This window comes from Microtus oregoni, unplaced genomic scaffold, assembly GCF_018167655.1.
Source record: "Microtus oregoni isolate MIOR12 unplaced genomic scaffold, Mior012 000015F_ref0000493, whole genome shotgun sequence".
NCBI lineage: Eukaryota > Metazoa > Chordata > Mammalia > Rodentia > Cricetidae > Microtus > Microtus oregoni.
This window is the reverse complement of record NW_024543074.1, coordinates 12,078,655-12,097,965: the sequence shown is the minus strand read 5'-3', so window position 1 is coordinate 12,097,965 and position 19,311 is coordinate 12,078,655. Positions and strand designations below refer to the sequence as shown.

Here is a 19,311-nt window from a genome sequence, read left to right as displayed (position 1 = left end):
ATGTTGTGCACAAACATGCATATAGGCAAATATTTATACATTTAAAATACAAATAAATAAATCTTCAAAAAAAAAAGAGTTGTGGCCAACTGCTTCAGAGTATAGAGATGTAAATTAAGTATAAAGACTATTGGATTTAACAACTGGGAAATCACTTATGACTTAGGGACAAGAATATCATTGAAATAGTAGAGTCACAAGCCAAAATACTATGGAAAAAAAACAAAACAAAACCCAGAAACAAAAAAAAAAAAAAAACAAAAAACCCAGAAACAAAAAACCTCAACCTGAAAAAGGTGGAGCTGGAAGATGGCTCAGCAGTTAAAATTACTTGCTGTCAAGTCTGATGACCTGAATTTGATCCCTGGGACCCAAACCTGGAAAAAGAGAACCAACTTCTACAAATTGTCCTGAGCTCTACACATACTCCATGGAATGTGCAAACACATATGTACATGCACATAATATGTATAGGTATGCACATAACAAATGAATGAGAAAAAGAAAAAGTAGAGGTGGTAATGTGTGCCCTACTTCTCAAGTTCTGAAGATCTAAAAGGAGATCTTGAGTGAAAGAAAGTTTTGCTTAAGCGTGTGACAGACATATTTAAAGAAAGAAAGACGTCAAGGAAAGCTGGGCATGGTGAAATGTGCCTGTAATCCCAGAACTGAGCAGACTAAAACCGGAGGGACAGGTTTGATGCCAGCTACAGCAATTTAACAAACTCCTGACATACAGAGTTCAGGGTCTTTGTTGACTCAGCAGGTAAAGGGCTTGCAATGTAATCCTGACTTGTTTCAATTCTTGAAACCCAAGTGAAAACAAACCAGCTGTGGTAGTGTACACTTGCAGTTCTAGCACCCCCATTTCAAGACGGGAGGTAGAAATAGGAAAACAGACTGGAAGCTTGGAGGCCAGCTGCCCAGACTATGCACTATGGTAGAAACAGGATGAAAAAAAAAAGACTTGACGCCCAAAAGTTATCCTCTGACATTCACACAATGTGGTGCCATGCATGTGCCCACACAAACACAAATAATAAATAAATTTTTAGAATAAAAAAAGAAAGTCAGGACAGAGGAAGAGTGATTGAATGAATAACAGAGTAAAGTATCCAAAACAGGCTGAAAGAATAAGATCTAAAACAGAGCAATTAGCTCCAGAAAAGAATACATTTCACTACGTATAAAATACAGGTAGGGGGGCTGGAGAGATGGCTCAGTGGTTAAGAGCACTGACTGTTCTTCCAGAGGACCCGGGTTCAATTCCCAGCACCCACATGGCAGCTCACAACTGTCTGAAGATATCTAGTTCCAGGGGATCGGACACCTTCATACCAATGCACATAAAATAAAGTTAAATAAACCATAAAAATATTAAAAAAGAAAAAATACAGGTAGGACAGTGCTGCAATAGGGACCAGGATGGGCAGCAGAAAGAAACCATGGATGACTGTCTCATGGGAAGGATGGTTCTGGCTGAATAAATGAAAGGCTGAGTGTAAAAGCTCTGAACAATCAAAGAATGGAAGGATTTGTGCAGGGAGATGTCAAATGTTGTTGGATACTCGGGGTCTCAACAAGTCATAAACTGGAGCTAGATTTTATGAATTTTTCCCAAAATTTATGTGATTTCTGCCAGAAAATGCTCAGCAGCAGAAAGAGGAATACAGAAGTAGTGAGAAACAAGCAGATTCAGATCAGCATTTTTGCTGACCATAAAGTTAGTGGAGTAACAACTAAATCAAGTGGCAGGCTATGTTAATTCGGATGGTCTCTGGAACGGAAGTGGAACCTGGTGGAGCTGACTGAAGGCCAGACTGCTGGATAGTGAGGAGACACAATGGCAATGACAACACCCAGAATAATAAGGCTGGACACAAGGGGAAAAAGACTGAACTAGATCTTGCTGAAGTTGAAGAAAAAGTCAATGAAACTAGGTATGTATATATGTACATACAAATGCATACCAATTTACCTACCTACCTAGGTTTAAACTTAATGGAGAAAGGGTTGACTGTAGGGTGGCTGAGTGATCTTAAAAATAAGCTTATTCATTCTTCCCTTGAAAGACAGAGCAAGCAAATAAGAAACAGAGAATACATTTCATCTAAATGAAGAATATTCATATCCAGTATCTCCACACTAGTTTAATAAAAGGTGGAACACAGGCAAAGGCAACCCCGTGAGTAACAAACTTTAGCCAAAGTCTCTAGCTAGAAGAATAGCTTGCTTCCAAAAAGGGCTACTGATAGCCTTTTCCTCAATATCCTGAGTAAATAACCAAATGACACCATTCCCACAAAAAGTAAAGTCTTATAAACCCAACAGAATTTCCAGATGTGAACAACTCACTAAAAATAATGGGACACCTCACTATCCCCTGATTTCATCCGTCAGTCTGTGAAGGAAGAATTCTTTCAACACACATTTAGGTTTAGTAGATCAGGACTCTGCCTCCGTGATGCAAGAAAAACACTCTGAAGAGCCTACTATCATTTCATTTAGGGGTTTAGGAATTAAAACCCTAGCTGTTTAAAGAAGTATGCTTAACCTGATTTAAAGATCATGTAACACATATGTGCACTGGAGAGTGCACGCGGGCCATGACCGCAGCGAGACGGCTCAGCAGGCAAAGACAATCCGAGTCTCGTCAGTACCACATGGTGCAAAGAGAAAACCAACTCCCAAAAGTTGTCCTTTGATCCATATAAATAAACACACAAAAATTTAAAATGTAATTAAAATTTAAGATACTAGGATACTCATAAAGATAAATAAATTTTAGGGCTTTTGTTTGTTTTTGAGATAGGATCTCTCTATGTAGCCCTGACTATCCTAGTGTTCATTATACACATCATTTTAGCCTCAAAACTCACAGAGAGCCACATGCCTCTATCTCCCAAGTGTTGTGATTAAAAGTGTGTGCCACCACCCAGCCAGTTTAATATATATTTTTAAAAATTTATTTTTGCTGGGCAGTGGTGGCACACGCCTTTAATCCCAGCACTCAGGAGGCAGAGGCAGGCGGATCTCTGTGAGTTCGAGGCCAGCCTGATCTACAAGAGCTAGTTCCAGGATAGGCACCAAAAGCTACAGAGAAACACTGTCTTGAAAATCAAAATAAATAAATAAATATTCATTTTTTAAATATTTTTTTAAATTTTATTTATTATGTATACAGAGCTCTGCCTGAATGTATCCCTGCAGGCCAGAAGAGGGCATCAAATCTCATTACAGATGGTTGTGAGCCACGATGTGGTTGCTGGGAATTAAACTCAGGACCTTTGGAAGAGCAGCCAGAGCTCTTAACCACTGAGCCATCTCTCCAGCCCCACAAAAATTCATTTTAAAAACACCAGTAGCTGGGGCTGGAGAGATGGCTCAGCGGTTAAGAGCATTGCCCGCTCTTCCAAAGGTCCTGAGTTCAATTCCTAGCAACCACATGGTGACTGACAACCATCTGTAATGAGGTCTGGACAGAATATTGTATGCATAATAAATAAATTAAAAAAATAAAAAAAAATAAAAAAAAACACCAGTACCTTACTGGTGGTGGCGCACGCCTTTAATCCCAGCACTAGGGAGGCAGAGGCAGGCGGATCTCTTTAAATTCAAGACTAGCATGATCTACAAGAGTTAGTTCCAGGACAGGCTCCAAAGTTACAGAGAAACCCTGTCTCGAAAAACAAAAAAGCAAAAAACCGAAAAAAAATGAAGTAAACAAACAAGAAGAGAAACAGAAGTTAAGAAAATCAGCTATCAGCCCAGGATCCAACATTAACTAACTGCAATTCCAATAGCACAAAATTGTGGAGAGGGAACTGTCAAAGATCTCACATAAGCAAACTCCTACGAGTCAGTAAAGAAGAAGAATAGCTAAGGGCTTCACCACAAGGCTTCTCAAGTAGCCACACTTGGCTGGACACCTCAGATGGTGACTGGTTTTGCTTTATTCACAGGTCTATTTCTGCTGTCAGAAGAAAATGATTAATCAAATACGAAAGAAGGTGATGACTGGAAAGATAACTCAACAGAAGGAGAAAACTGACTCCTGCAAGTTGTCCTGACCCACCCATCCACCCCATACAAATAAATGTAATTAAAAAATTATAACTATGTAAGACTTACTAGTCTCTTTTACCTTGGTTTTTAGTATAATCACAAACCCATAGCATTCTTCAGTATGTGATCTAAATTCTAAATCTATTCATATTAAGAGGAAGTGGGGAAAGGCTAAAGAGCTCAGGAAAACTTTGAAGTGGTCACTAGCATATTCATAATTGGAGAGGAATGGAAGAGGCCACATGAAAGAAGTATGGATTCATAGGACAACAGATTAGGCACCATTTCTTTTAAGCTTGGAGGTTCTAGGCCAGCTGGGGCACAGAGTAAGACCCTATCTTCAAAACAAAAGAAAGGACAGGCATAGTGCCTACACACCTTTAGTCTCAGAACTCAGGAGGAAGAGGCAAACAGATCTTTGAGTTCAAGACCAGCTTGGTTTTATATAGAAAGTTCTAAACAAACCAGGGCTGTGCAGTAAGACCTTACCTGAAAAAAAAAGTAAACTAAGATTAAAAAAAAAAAAAAGGAGAAGGAAAAGATGAAGGGGGAAAGAAATTAGCATTGTCTCCATTATTTTCAACACCAAAAATATTCCCAGGGCCTAAGCAGAGAGTGCAACACAGTAATAGCTGGCTTGCTTAGCAAATATGAGACCCTTGGTTCAAACCTCAGCAACACACACACACACACACTCCCTCCCTCTGAACTCAAACAAGTGCACGGTAGCATAGGACAGAAAGGAAAATTGCAAATTTGAGGCCAGGCAAGGTTACATAGCATGACTCTGTCTCAAAAATATAATTCAAAAAATATGAATCTAAAGGGATGATTCTAATTCCAGAACTCTGGAAGCAGAGGCAAGTGGCTTTGAGTCTAAAGCAAGCCTGGTCTATATAATGAGTTCCAGGCTATAGTGTATACAAAAAAAAAAAAAAAATATCAAAGGCTGGAGGTATGGCTAGTGGGCAAAACCCTTGTCTCACAAGTATGAGGACCTGAGTTTGACTGCCTAGAACCATGTCTATAATCCCAGTGCTCTGCAGCAATGACGGAAGGCAGAGGACAGGAACAGCTCAGAAGTGGATCAGCTAGTCTGGTGCATACAGTGTAAATAACAAAAGACCTCCCCTTGAATAGGTGAAAAGTAAAGACCAATGTAGGGCCCTGGTCTCCCTTATTTCTGGGGTGCATTTGCGGGGTTAGTTTATGATCAGCTAACTAAGCTTTCTGTGTGTTTCTGTGCTCTCACTGCCCCGTCTGGTGGTTAACTACAGGGCATTTACTCCTTTGTTAATATGGTAATTTTTCACCTGTCTGGGCGGAGATCCTTGTTTAACAGTTAGATACATAAGGATTTCCCCAAGTCTGAATAAACTGGCATTCGGCTGATCTCCTTTCGAATGACCCTGGTCTCTCTGTGTGATCTTTCAATCTCCAGACCCTTGCTCGACTCGCGTTCGGTACAGTGGCACGCAAACTGTACCGAGGGTGTAACACAAAATGGGGTGTTACAGACCAACACCCAACATCTCCCTGTGACCTCCAGATGAATGCCATGGCACATGAGTACTCGAATTTACATACATAATCACACATATGTGTACACAAAGATTGAAAATAAATAAAAATGTAAAATATGAATCAAATTTGCTCTAATGGTATTAATTAGGAAACAGAGTGAGGTATTAACTAGGAAACAGAGTGAGGACTTAGGGCTCAAGAACTCCTCCCAAGAGTTCCAGTCGCAGTCCTACCACCAGCTCCCAAACACAAATCTCTCACGAGACTTCCCCCTCTGACTTTGTGCCATACTTTTCTACCCAACAATCTGCGTGGTACTGGTTTAGTTATCAGCTATATGGACTCAGCTATGAAAGAAGAAACATACCTAGGATGGTAATGCACACTGGTAAATTATGGCTGAATTTGGAAGGCTGAGGCAACAGAGTCATGAGTTCAAGGACAGCCTGGACTATATAGTGAACCTGTCTCACCAACAACAATAACAAAAACAATTACAAGCAAAAATCTTCAAGAACGTTTCCTCAAGGCAAGATGGTCTCTGTAAGAAAATGGGGTATAAATAAAGAAATACAGAATCATGACACGCAGAAAACAGAATGGAACAGTGAAGAACCAAGATGAAAGGACTGTGGCAAATGGAGTCTTTTAATGTCAGACATGTCTAGAGTATAGACTGGAACAGGGAATAAAAGGCTCCTAAGGAAGCTGGGCATAGCAGTGCACACCTGTAATCCCAGGCAATAAAGAAAGGAGGGCCAGAAGTTCAGGACTAGTCTTGGCTACGTGAGACCCTGTCTCAAAAACAAACAAACAAACAAACAAAAGAACTAGAGACCACAATAGTAGAGTCAATAAAAATGAACCAAAAGGGCACAATAGAAAAAAGTTAAGATTGAAAAAAATTAAAATTCTTAATAGAAAATTACTATACAATCTAGAACTGTTGTATATAAAAGAGTAATATTATGCTTACTACTTAGAAACATGGAGACCAGAAGCAGCTGTGTCCCTCAGAGAACTGACAGTGCTCTCCTTTCCATCCTCATCAGAAATAAAACACGTATGAAACAAAGCACATCACAACGTCCCTCCATTCTACAAGGAGAGCTGTTACCTCTAGAGAAGAGGTGCTGCAGATTAAACATGCGCTCCACCTCAGGGCCTAGAGACACAGTTTTCCAACTAAAGTTTTGACAGAAGTAAGCTAGAGCACAGAGAGTAAAAAGGGGAAAGCAATCACCTTTTTAAGCACCTTCATGGCAAATATCTTCCCAGTATTTGCTCCTGTTACTTTTCGTACTTGAAAAACCTGGACAAAGAAAGGAGTGTTGACATGTTACCAAAAGTCAAACTATGCAGGCCATCTTCCATAATACCCATCTATAAGAAACATGTCATACTGTTGTTTAGACTGTAAAAAGTACATCACAAAAGACTGTGCATAAAAAGGGTCAGTTACAAAAGGCCACATTTTAAGATTTACTAGAGAAAACTGTTAATGAGTGACTTTCTGTGGTTTTCTGTCACCTGATGGTAGTGTTGGAAAATATCCAACTAAACAGCATTCACAAAATCCTAGTTCACTTAACACAAACTATCAGTGTCCCCAACTTAAAACGCAAATTTCTCAGTTTTTTACATAAATTTATACCCGGGATACAATTGTTATTATTTCGTACAATACTAAACTAACCAACAGATTCTCACTCACTGCATTAAGATGTCTACTAACCCAGCACTTTTAATCCACATGTAAGCTTCAAAGTGTTACATATTCCAGCATGCCTTAACCTTAAACTAAAAATGTCACACTTCTAAAAACTAACATTAGGATGGTGGGGTATAGTTGTCTTGGGCAGACATATAAAGATAAGGTCTTAAATTAGAAAGCCTAGGGCAAAACTATGAAACCCCTTTCTTACAGTCTTTCATCTTTCCTATTTTTTAGACACTGCAAGTCAAAGAAAACATATTCAGATTCAACCCTCAGGAAGAGACAATTAAATGTGCATGAAGTGAGGAGTGATCTACCCATGTTTAAAGGGGAATCCTACACGAGGTGCCACTGGGCCAAAGAACAGATCACGGCTTCAACGGCTGGCACATCAGCTGTTAATATTAAGGGTGGACATTATGTCTGTGTGAGTGATAGGAAAGGTGGGAACTGAACTTACACCCTCAAATTAAACAAGTCAGGGTTAGATCCTACACTGATGAATGGAATCAAGCTACCCAAGTCAAAGACAGCTATTTCAAAAACACTTCCTACCTTTCCATAGCCCCCTTTACCAAGTACCCGAAGTAGCTCAAAACATTCTGGTCTGATTTTTTCTGGCCCTCTGTTCACACTAGTTTCTGAGATTTCAAATTTCTCACAATGTTCCATGCCTCTGGGAAGAAAAGCAAAACCAGAAGTAAATTTGCAAAAAGTTCAATTATATCCAACACATTGTTAGAAAGAAGAAAAGAATATAATCCAGTTAGGTAACTGACAGTAAATGAGTATCTGTGATCTAAGTGAAGTGATGACTGGGTCAAGATCAGGGTGGACTGTAACTGCTCATCTGCTTGCCCACATAACATACCATTATTATTTATTTTCTTAAATATCAAGCACCCCAGCTAAACTAATAAAATTAGAACATGTTTACTAAGCTGATGAAGTAAACAAGTCTTCTGGTTATTCAAATTTAGTTCATTCAAAATGTCCATGGGAGCCGGGCGGTGGTGGCGCACGCCTTTAATCCCAGCACTCGGGAGGCAGAGGCAGGCGGATCTCTGTGAGTTCGAGACCAGCCTGGTCTACAGAGCTAGTTCCAGAACAGGCTCCAAAGCCACAGAGAAACCCTGTCTCGAAAAACCAAAAAAAAAAAAAAAAAAAAAAAAAAATGTCCATGGGATCACTTATTACCTAGCAGAAAATCTAGGATCTTCCAGAAATAACTCAATTAGTTATTATATAACCCAGGCCTATCTCAAAATGATTAAGTAACCCAAGCTAGCCTCAAATTCATCCTCCTGCCTCAATCTCCTGAATGCAGGATCATAGGCACTCACCACCACACCATGGATTGTTTTGTTTAAAATTCTTCATAATAAAATAAATCTGCATCTCTTCCCATGTCTAGCTTTTCCAAGTTACTTGTTTAAAGTTTCCAAAAAAGGAGTGGCAACTGTGCAGGTCATGTACATGCTTCTTATGTGAGTAGCCGGTCTTCTCGATCTCTTGTCATGCTCTTTACTGAAGGGTGGGGTAAGGAGTAGATTCATCACATACTCACCTAACAGAATCTGTTCAACTTGACTTAAAATTGCATTAATCTCTCTGTCAGAATATTGTATTGAAGTATTTTGGGGGCACTGTCATAATTTTTTTCAATAAGAAAAAGTTACAAATACAGTTTTCTATATTAAATGAGTAAAAATTCACTGGGTAGTGGTGGCACACATCTTTAATTCTAACACTTGGGAGGCAGATGAATGAATCTGAGTTCCAGGCCAGCCTGGTCTACATAGTGACTTTCAGGGCAGCCATGGCTACACAGCAAACCATGTCTTGAAAAAAATAACCAACTTGAATTCATATTTAGTATACTCTGAATCTTCATCTTTTTTTACACACAGAATATTAAAATTCTCATGTTATATTCAGCAACTCAACAAACAACTTTGTAAATATGAGCTGTTTAAAAACAGATTATTAGCTAGAATCCCTTGAGGTTATCAGCAGGTACAGCCTACTTGAAAACACAATGGAAGTTTATTCAGATACACTTACAGTTCATATGGTCCAACTCCCCCATGGTCCATGCTTTCATTTAACTGACCCTGAAAAATATTTTAAGTTTTAGAAATAAATAACATCAGAAACTCAAAATTTAAGATGTACAGTGCTTTATCTCATAATTCACAGAGAATAAAATAAATAAAATCAGCTTTAAATTTCTATTTCACTATCAAACAAACATGCTACTAAACAAAATACAGTACACAAACAATACTATGGAGTATTTTAAAGTTTTTGAAGTTTTTCTTTTTTTGTTTGTTTCTTTGTTTTGACACACGGTTCCTCTGTGTACCCTTGGCTATCCTGGAACTCAATCTATAGACCAGGCTGGCCTCGAACTCAAAGATCCTCCTGCCTCTGCCTCGGAGTGCTGGGATTAAAGATATGCATTACTACCACCTGGCTAAATTTTTTCATTTTATACTGCTAACTACAACAGCTACTCATTCATAACCTAAAACAAAGCCAAGTGAGTTTTCCTTCAGCAAAGTGAGTTTTCCTTCAGCAATTATACTTATCAGCTATTAAAAATATGATTTTTATTCTGAAGCCAAAGGCATTACATTCTAAGATACTAAGTCAAATTATATGCTTCTGTTAGGTAAAGGAACATGTCATGAGCTCAGCCTAAGGCAACCAACCGCAACTAGTCCAAGATATATAATGTGCACTGTGGCTAAACAAAGCAAAATAATTCACCAGCCAATCTAATGATTAAACATCACACTGGCCACTGAGTAAGTGAAAATTGTAATTAACCTACTGTGTACTGACAATGAACAACCCTAAAACTAAATTGAGAAAATGCTACTCAGAACAGAATCAGTAAAAATAACATAGATGCCCAGGTACAGTAGCACATGCCTTTGATACCAACACCTGGGAGGCCGAGGCAACTATTTCTCTGTGAATTCAAAACCAGCCAGGTCTACATTTGAGACCCTGTTTCACAAAACAAACAATGAAAAAACAAAATAAAAAAACACAACAACTTAGATGATGTGGGGCTGGAGAGCTGGCTCAGGAGTGAGAGAATGAGTGTGCTGTTTTTCCAGAGAACCCAGAATCAATTCCCAGGACCCAAAACAAGCAGCTCACAACAGTTTGTAACTGCAGCATGGGCAGGACTGGGGGAGAATTTGAAACCTTTTTCTGTCTTCCTCAGGCACCTCCAGTCATGAGCATAGACACACATATACACAAAATTTAAAATTTAAAAAATATATATGTATATGTATTTAAGTATAGCTTAGATGTTGAGCATGGTACTACACGCCTGTAATCTAAGCATTTGAAAGATGCAGGAAGGAGAAATGCTTAAACAGTGAATTCCAGGCCAACCACAGTGAAACAGCAAGACTCTAAATAAATAAATAAATGAAAAAGGTAGGGGGGAGAGCCACATCTGGTATAAAAGGCCTGTAATCAATTCTAACTACTTGATTAAGAGACTGAGATCATAAATTTAAGACCTGCCACAGAGTACATTTACAGCCATCCTGAACGACTTGGTACATCAAAAACAAAAGGTCTTGGGATATATCTCAGAGGTACAGCACTGGGGTGGAATGTGCAAAGTCCTGGGTTTGATCCCCAGCACATTTAGCTCCTCCACTCCCCTATAAGAAAAGATGACCACAGAGAAACCCTGTCTCGAAAAAAAAAAAAGAAAAGATGATAAGAAAACCCACAGAAAGCCGGGCGGTGGTGGCGCACGCCTTTAATCCCAGCACTTGGGAGGCAGAGGCAGGCGGATCTCTGTTGAGTTCGAGGCCAGCCTGGTCTACAAGAGCTAGTTCCAGGACAGGCTCCAAAGCTACAGAGAAACCCTGTCTCGAAAAACTAAAAAAAAAAAAAAACCACAGAAAAGGAATAAAAAGATAACAATTTTGAAAAACAAGTTAGACTCTGAATAGGTTTTTTTCCAAAGAAGACATAAAATGAACAATAACCCACAGATATTCAGCATTAGTACTAGAAGACAGATGCATAGAGACATAAGCTACATCTTCCCATTTACTAAGACTATAGAAAAGGCAAGAGACAAGAGGGAAGAAACCATTATACCCTGCTAGTGTGAATGTGAAATGGTGTAAGAACTTCAGAAAATAGTCTGGCAATCTCTTAAGAAGTTCAACATAGGGGCTTTGGAGATGGCTCAGAGGTTAAGAGCACTAACTTTTTCCAGAGACCTGAGTTTAATTCCTAGCAACCACATGGTGGCTGACAACCGTCTATAATGAGATCTGGCGCCCTCTTTTGGCCTGCAGGGATACATGCAGGCAGAACACTGCATACATAAAAGTAATCTTTAAAAACAAAACAAAAAAAAAAAAAAGAAGTAGTTCAACATAGCCTGATTGGGCAGATGGCTCAGGAGTTAAAGAGCACTGGCCGCTCCTCCAGAGAATCTAGGTTACATTTCTAGCATCCACATAGTAGCTCACAGGTGTCTGTAATTCTAATTCAAGGAATCTGACATTTTCTGGCCTCTGGGGCAATATACATGCAAGTGGCACACAAACATATGCAGACAAAACACACCTACACATAAAACACTTTTTAAAAAGTTAAACAGCTGGGTGGTGGTGGCGCACACCTTTAATCCTAGCACTCAGGAGGCAGAGGCAAGCAGATCTCTGTGAGTTCGAGGCCAGCCTGGTCTACAAGAGCTAATTCCAGGACAGGCTCCAAAAACTACAAAGAAACCCTGTCTTGGGAGAAAAAAAAAAAAAAGGCTGGGCATGGTGGTACACCTTTAATTCCAGAACTCTAGAGGCAGGAGGATATCTGTGAGTTCAAGGCCAGCCTGGTCTACGTAGGAGTACCAAGACAGCTACCTTGTGTAGGGAGACCCTATCTTAAACAAACAAAAAGATTAAACATAACCAGTCAGAGCTGGAGAGATAGCTCATTTACTAAGAGCAATGGCTGCTTTTCCAGAAGAACAGGGTTCATGTCCCAGAATCCATATGGAAGGTTCATAACCATCAATAATTCCAGTCCCGGGGCATACAATGCCTTCTTCTGGCCTCCAAGAGTACTACACACATGTGGTATGCAAGCAAAAATAGCCATATGCATTAAAAAAAAAAAAGTTGGGGGCTGGAGCAATGGCCTTAGAGGCTAAGAGCACTCCCTGTTCTTCCAGGGCTCCTGAGTTCAGTTCCCACCAACCACATAATGGCTCACAACCATCTACAATGAGATCTGGTGTCCTCTTCTGGCCTGCAAGCATGTGCACAGGTAGAACATAATAAATAAATAAATCTTTTAAAAAAAAAAGAAAAGAAAAGTTTTGCATGGTGGATAACACTTTTAATTGCTACTGGAAGGCAGAGGTGGACAGATCTCTGTGAATTCCAGACTAGCCTGCTCTATACAGAGAGTTTTAGGTCAGGCTAGACAAGGCTTCATAGTCAGACCCAGTATCCAAAAAAAAAAAAAAAAAAAAAAAAACCACCAATAAACCAGGGTTTTAGTTTCTGGCCGCCATACAATCATGGCTGCACTTTAAAGACAAATGACTAACTTCTCTCAGATGTGATAAAACTGATGTTACATAATTGTCTTTTTTTTAATGTTGGCTTTACTTAATTCTAAATTAAAGATCACAGAGTAGTTAGCAGAGAGCCTCCTTGGAAGCCACCTCAGCAGACGTGCCCCCAGGCTGTGGCTCGTTTCCGGAGCTGCTCCACCACCTGCACCTGCACCTGCACCAACTTCCTACCCCTACCGTTACTTTCTAGAACAGAGACTTCAGTGACACAATTCTTTTCTGCCACTCACCGTACTTCTACAAAAATCTCTCACTAAGGCATGTAGGTACACACTGAAATACACATTGACAACATTCTTTCTAAGGAAATTCTTCCCTCAGAATTATTTCCTGCTACTTTAAGATTCACCTGTGTGGAAGCTGATGGCTCAGAGGTTAAGAGCACTGGCTGCTCTTCCAGAGGTCCTGGGTTCAATTCCCAACACCATATATAACTGCAGTTCCATGGATCCTGTAGTGATATTTCATTTGTATTTTAATAAATAAAGCTTGCCTGAAGATCAGAAAGTAAAACAGCCACAGTGGTCGGCCTTACAGACCAGGCAGGCGTGGCACACACCTTTAATCTTAGCACTAGAGAGGAATATAAAACAGGAGGAGACAGGTGTCAGCTCAGTCTCATTACCAGATGCAGGATTACCATTTTGGACTGAAGTAGAGGTAAAAGTCAGAGGGTGGCTGTTTAACTTTTCTGACCTTCAGGTTAAACCCAATATCTGTCTCTGGGTTTTTATTAATCGTGCTACAGAATCCCATCCCATACCCTCTTCTGGTGTGCAAGCATGCATGCAGAGAAAACACCCACACCGATAGATAGATAGATAGATAGATAGATAGATAGATAGATAGATAGGCAGGCCAGTCAGGCAGGCAGGCAGGCAGGCAGGCAGGCAGGCAGGCAGACAGATCAATCTTTTTGGGCAATGGTGGCACATGACTTTAATGCTAACATTTGGGAGGCAGAGGCAAGCAGATCTCTGAGTTTAAGGCCAGCCTGGTCTACAAAGTGGGTGCCAGGACAGCCAGAGCTACACAGGGAAACCCTGTCTCAACACACACACACTCTCTAAAAGATTCACCTGTATGAACTAGAATCCTGCTACGGCAAAGTATTATACAAGACAGACTGTGTCATATTAGCCTACCAGTGAATATTTACAAAATTTTAAATTAAAAGTGTTATGTAAAGAGGGTCGGGGGTGGTGGTGGTGCTTGCTTTTAATCCCAGCACTTGTGAGGCAGAGGCAGACAGATCTTTGTGAGTTCGAGACCAGAAAAGACGGGTCTACAAGAGCTAGTTCTAGGACAGGCTCCAAAGCTACAGAGAAACCCTGTCTCAAGAAAAAAAAAATCAAATAATGAGTGTTTCTGCGTGTGTGTGCACGCGTGCATGAGTGTACGTATGTGCACTTGAACAAGCTCATGACATGGTACACAAGTGGAGGTCAGGGGTCAACTTATGGAAGTCAGTTCTCTCTTCCCATCATGTGGGTTCCGGGAATCAAACATTAAGCTTAGGTTGCCACTGTGGCAGCAAGATCTTTACCTACTGAGCTGTCAAGCTGGTCCCTAATTTAAAAAAAAAAAATTAAATTCTCTTGAGACTGGATCATTCTATGTACCCCTGGCTATAACTTGTATACCAGGCTGGCCTTGAACTCAGAAAGTCCCCTGACTACTGGGATTAAAGGCATGCGCCACCACAATAAATTTTTGTCAAACAAAAATCTGCTATCTCATTCTAAAATTTGTGTAATATGTCTCAGCAATTATTTCAAATTTTTAACTGGCAGAAAAAGCAAAGACGCAGCCAACATTTTCATAATCTAACATTTCTCTGGAGGAAAACTTTGCCTTAGTTTCAGCTTATTACCACAGAAATATAGACAAACAGAAAGAAAAAACTCATCAAAGCCTTTTATTCATTCATGTGATTATCCATTACTTTATACTTTTAGGGCTTTTATTCTGGTTTTTTTTTTTTAATTTGGATAGCAGCCACTCAGTTTTATCTATAAGTTATTTAGTTTTATCATTTACTGTCTGAAGAATTGACTACATACATGCCTATACTAATATAATATAGATTCACCCAGTACAAAATACCTACAAAGGTGTTATCTGTGTGATTAATTATTTAAAAAAATGCTACCATTCTAAAAACATGCCAGCTCTGGTTTACATGCATTTGTTACTGAGTGGCTAGGAACAGCTGAAGGCAAATTCTAATCACTCAGAACTTAGCAATGACTGGTGCTGATAAGCTACAGTCCACGAAGCAGCAAACCGGACAATAAGTCAGGGTATCTTGAGAATACTTTACGTTTAACCCTCACTTTACAAAGAAGAAAAAAAAAATCAGCTTACTGTAGATTCCATAGCTCATGAGTATGGCAAAAAAGATCTCTATTCCCTATTTTTCTTTTACTGAATTCAACTTGACATACAAATAGGCACACTGTGAATGAGGCTAATATATGCAATCAAGAATGCAGGGCTGAACGGAGAAACCCTGTCTCGAAAAATAAAAAAAAAAAAAAAAAAGAATGCAGGGCTGAGCCAGGCGGTGGTGGCACACGCCTTTAATCCCAGCACTTGGAGGCAGAGGCAGGCTGATGTCCATGAGTTCAAGGCCAGTCTGGTCTACAAGAACTAGTTCCAGGACAGGTAGGACTGTTACACAGAGAAACCCTGTCTCAAAAAAAAAAAAAAAAAAAAAAAAAAAAGCAGGGCTATGAGATACTTCTGTGGGTAAAAGCTTATCACTAAGCCTGATGACTGAATTCACTCCTCTGAACCCACATACAGGATGGAAGAAGAGAACCAACTCTCACAAGTTGTCATCTCACCCACAATGTGCACTATAGCATAATGCCACACACACACACATGCATACACGCACACACACACATAGAAATGCGTCTGCACACATACAAATGTAGTAACAATTTGAAAAAGAACCTATGCGGGAGTCAAGGAAATGGCTCAGCTGGTAAACACCCTTGCTGCCGAGTCTGAGGACCTAAGTTTGATTCAGATTCTCCACGTGATGGAAAGAGAGAACTGACCTCTCCCAAATTGTCCTCTGACCTCCATACATGTGCTACTGCACACCTACCTCATCAAAATAAATAAATGTGAAAGAAAGAATCCGTGTGCAAGCCAGATTTTGGAAGGGGGGGTGCAAACTTACAACCCCAACACACAGAGGAGAAGAGGGTCAGGAGGATCAAGAAGAACCACAAGTTGAAGGCCAGGAGAGTTACAGAGTAAGCTCATGTCAATCAAATTTATCAAACTCAAGTCTTCAGCACAAAACTTGTTAGCAAGTGCCTTTACCCACTGGGCCATCCATCTGGCCCAAGATATTTAAATCTATATAATACAATCTGCTCAAATGAGTCAGAAGATACTAATTGTGGGTAATCACTTCTCTGGCCTATGCCTCAGTTTCCTCATTATAAAAGGAAGAAATGGGACTGTTTTGACATGCCACCAATGTCAAAGAAAGATTTACATAAGAAACTAAAAGCTGCTGGCTCCAAAGCTACTGAGAAACCTTGTCTTGAAAAAGAAAAGAAAAAAAGAGAAAGAAACTATCAGAGAAAACATAAGATTTTCTAAGAATCAAAACTGTTACCATACTTAAAATTTTTTAAACTTTTTTTCCCCATGAGACTGATTCTCTTTAGGCAGCTGACCCAACTCCATCCCAACTCCATCCCTTTTTCCACCTCGAGACTTTAAGACATCCCTTAGTAACAATGAAGGCCAAGCAGGTGCACCCAGCCTGTATTCTTGGCACTCAAGAGCCCGATGTAGGAGAATTTGGAGTTTGAAGCCACATGGCTACACAGTGACACACTGTTTTTTGGGGGTTTTTTTCCCCCTTAGTTTTTCGAGACTGGGTTTCCCTGTGTAGCCCTGGCTATCCTGGCACTTACTTTGTAGACCAGCCTGGCCTTGAACTCACAAAGATCCACCTGCCTCTGCCACACAAGTGCTGGGATTAAAAGCGTGGGCCACCACTGCCCAGCTTTGGTTTTGGTTGTTTTTAAAGAATGCACTCAAGAGAAACATTTCAACTCTAAAAGCACTCCTCTTCAAAATCGTCCAGAATTACTTCTGCTCTTCCTCCTAACCCTTTCCCTAAGGTAGTGGTCACATTTCATCTCTTACCCACTTTTTCTGTCCCAAGAGTAGGCCAGACCTGGAACTCCTACTGCTCTTGAAGTACATTAAGAAAGCGAAAAGAAAAACAAACAAGAAAGCGAAAAGAAAAACAAACAAGGCCCCAGAGTTCGTCCCAAGAATCACAATATTGTACTCTCCAAAGACGATGAACCCACAGACTGAAAATTCCACCAGTCACTAATGACAATATTCCCATAAAGCCACTCTCCTCTGCAGTTCACTCTCTGGCCCTACTCCAAAGCCACTGCCATATGGAAACAATGTAACTCAACAGTGTATCATATTTATAATTAAAGTAATCCTGTATTTGTTTCAAATTTAGTATCCACCACGTCTGATGAAAAGGCTAAGTGGAATTCCACATTTAAAAAGTGTGTGTGTGTGTCTCAAAACCCACATTTGGACCTGTGTGACCCCGAGAGTCACTCAATTATAAAAAGAGCAATGCTTGGTTGGCCCACTTAATTTCGTAAAAGATTCAGAGCCCTTTATACAGAGTCTTTCAATCTTTTGCCAATTTATTTATTAAAGAAGGAAAACTGGGGATGAGAAGAGAAAGAGCCCCTATGCAAATGCAGCAAATACCTAACATCAGTCATAAATCCATATTCTTATGAAATCCCCATGAGGTTTTTACTGAGGGCATTTGCCCTCAATCGGTTCTTCAGTTTGACATCTCATTTTTTTTTTTGACCCTCGGTGTAATATGTGTATGTTTCAATAAATGTTATTTTAGAAAAGGTGATGTTCCATAAATAACAAACTCCTAGGACAGCAAAGGTAAAACCAAGATGTGCGCTAGGAAAAGCGATTCTAAATTTAAACTTCAGCAAGGAAAGCCCTCACACCACTATTCACAAGTCTCTGTTCAAGCAATTTATTTCGGGCGAGACAAATCACAGCTGTCAACGCTGGGTTTTTTTCCCCACCCTACAATTACATAAATTATTCCGAAAAAAAAATATAGACATCTCCAACTTGAGGGAAATTAACTTACAAATGCCGTGTGTCATTATGAATGGTTTTTTTTTTTTTCCTTTAAAATGTCACACGGAAGGGGGGTTAAAAATAAAAGGCAAACAAACAAACCCTGGAAGATGCAGCAGGGCCCCCTTGCTCCCGAAATAAAACTTCTGGTGGCTGTAACAGCAGCGGCAGTGCTACTCCCGACAGAAGTTTTCAGCTGTCACTTCTAACAGCTGAGCGCTTCCTAGGAGAGAAGCGACAGGCCGAGAAGAGAGGTGGTTGTGGGGAGTCTGAAGAGCTCAAGACTTGCCATCTAACACACTCCAGGGGGAAGCCCTTCGCGCCTCACACCTGCACTTAGGGGACACCCAGCAAGAGCAGCTCCCCCCGCCCCACCCCGCAGCACACGCTCGCACCACCCCGGCCACATTCGGGAGCCGAGCGCGCGCCGTTCCTCCTCGGCGGTCCCGAAACACAGCGCTCTGGGCTGCGCTGCTCTAGGGACCAGGGCGAGACCTGCACCTGCGTGCCCCGCAGAGGCCTCACACCTAGGGCCAGGTCCGCCCCGCCCGCCAGCCCGCCTGCTCCCTCTCCCTCTTCCTCGTCGGCCGCGCGGTGCTTCGGCTCCTCCCGGAGACCGCTCGCGTCCCCCCGGGTCTCCGCGCCGTAGGACACACCAGGCTTCCCGGGCCCACGCCGCCACCCCGGCCCTGTCACCTCGTCGTCCCGTTTCCCCCCCACCCCACCCCACGCCACATCCCCGGGGACCCCGGGCCTCACCCCCTCCTCCAGCTCATCCTCAGAGCCTGCGTCCTCTGGCTGGTCCAGGTCTATGTCAAACACTCCTGCCATGTCCTCAGCTTCCCTGTCTCGGAAGTCAGGCGCTGGGTAAAAGCCGTCCCGCCTCCGTCGTCGCCTCATGGGCCCGGACCCGCCGCAGACTCCACTGCTGCTGCCGCCATCACCAGCTGCTTAAGCTCAATGCGTCTGCGCCTAGGCCCCAGACTGGCTCCTCAAGTTCAGCCCCGGAGCATGCGTACAAGGGTTCATGAAGCCAACTGTGGGCAGCGGACATGCGTAGCACTAGCTCCCTGCTCCAGGTACTGGCAGGAACATGCGCAGATCACCAACCGAAGTCAAACCCGGAAAGTAGAGCATGCGCGTTACTGTCTAAGGCGTTTTACTGGACACCGAGCATGCGTACCATATCTGA

At 41.2% G+C, this 19,311-nt stretch overlaps 1 protein-coding gene across 4 annotated transcripts in view; it reads right to left on the bottom strand.

The window, feature by feature from the left end:
* Nucleotides 1–19,184, bottom strand: part of Rps6kb1 (ribosomal protein S6 kinase B1) — a 40,284-nt gene extending 21,100 nt beyond the window's left edge. For 2 of the 4 annotated variants that reach the window (XM_041665798.1, XM_041665801.1), the window contains exons 1-4: nucleotides 18,879–19,184; nucleotides 9,371–9,420; nucleotides 7,862–7,982; nucleotides 6,833–6,901 (exon numbers count right to left, since the gene is read on the bottom strand). In XM_041665798.1, coding sequence (XP_041521732.1) covers nucleotides 6,833–6,901; nucleotides 7,862–7,982; nucleotides 9,371–9,420; nucleotides 18,879–19,019 — 381 coding nt within the window. In that variant the 5' untranslated portion in view covers nucleotides 19,020–19,184. Of the gene's footprint in view, nucleotides 1–6,832; nucleotides 6,902–7,861; nucleotides 7,983–9,370; nucleotides 9,421–13,287; nucleotides 13,392–18,221; nucleotides 18,322–18,878 lie in introns of those variants that run through there. The other 2 variants (XM_041665799.1, XM_041665800.1) reach the window with 2 other exon arrangements.
* Between the last annotated feature and the right edge of the window lie 127 nt (nucleotides 19,185–19,311).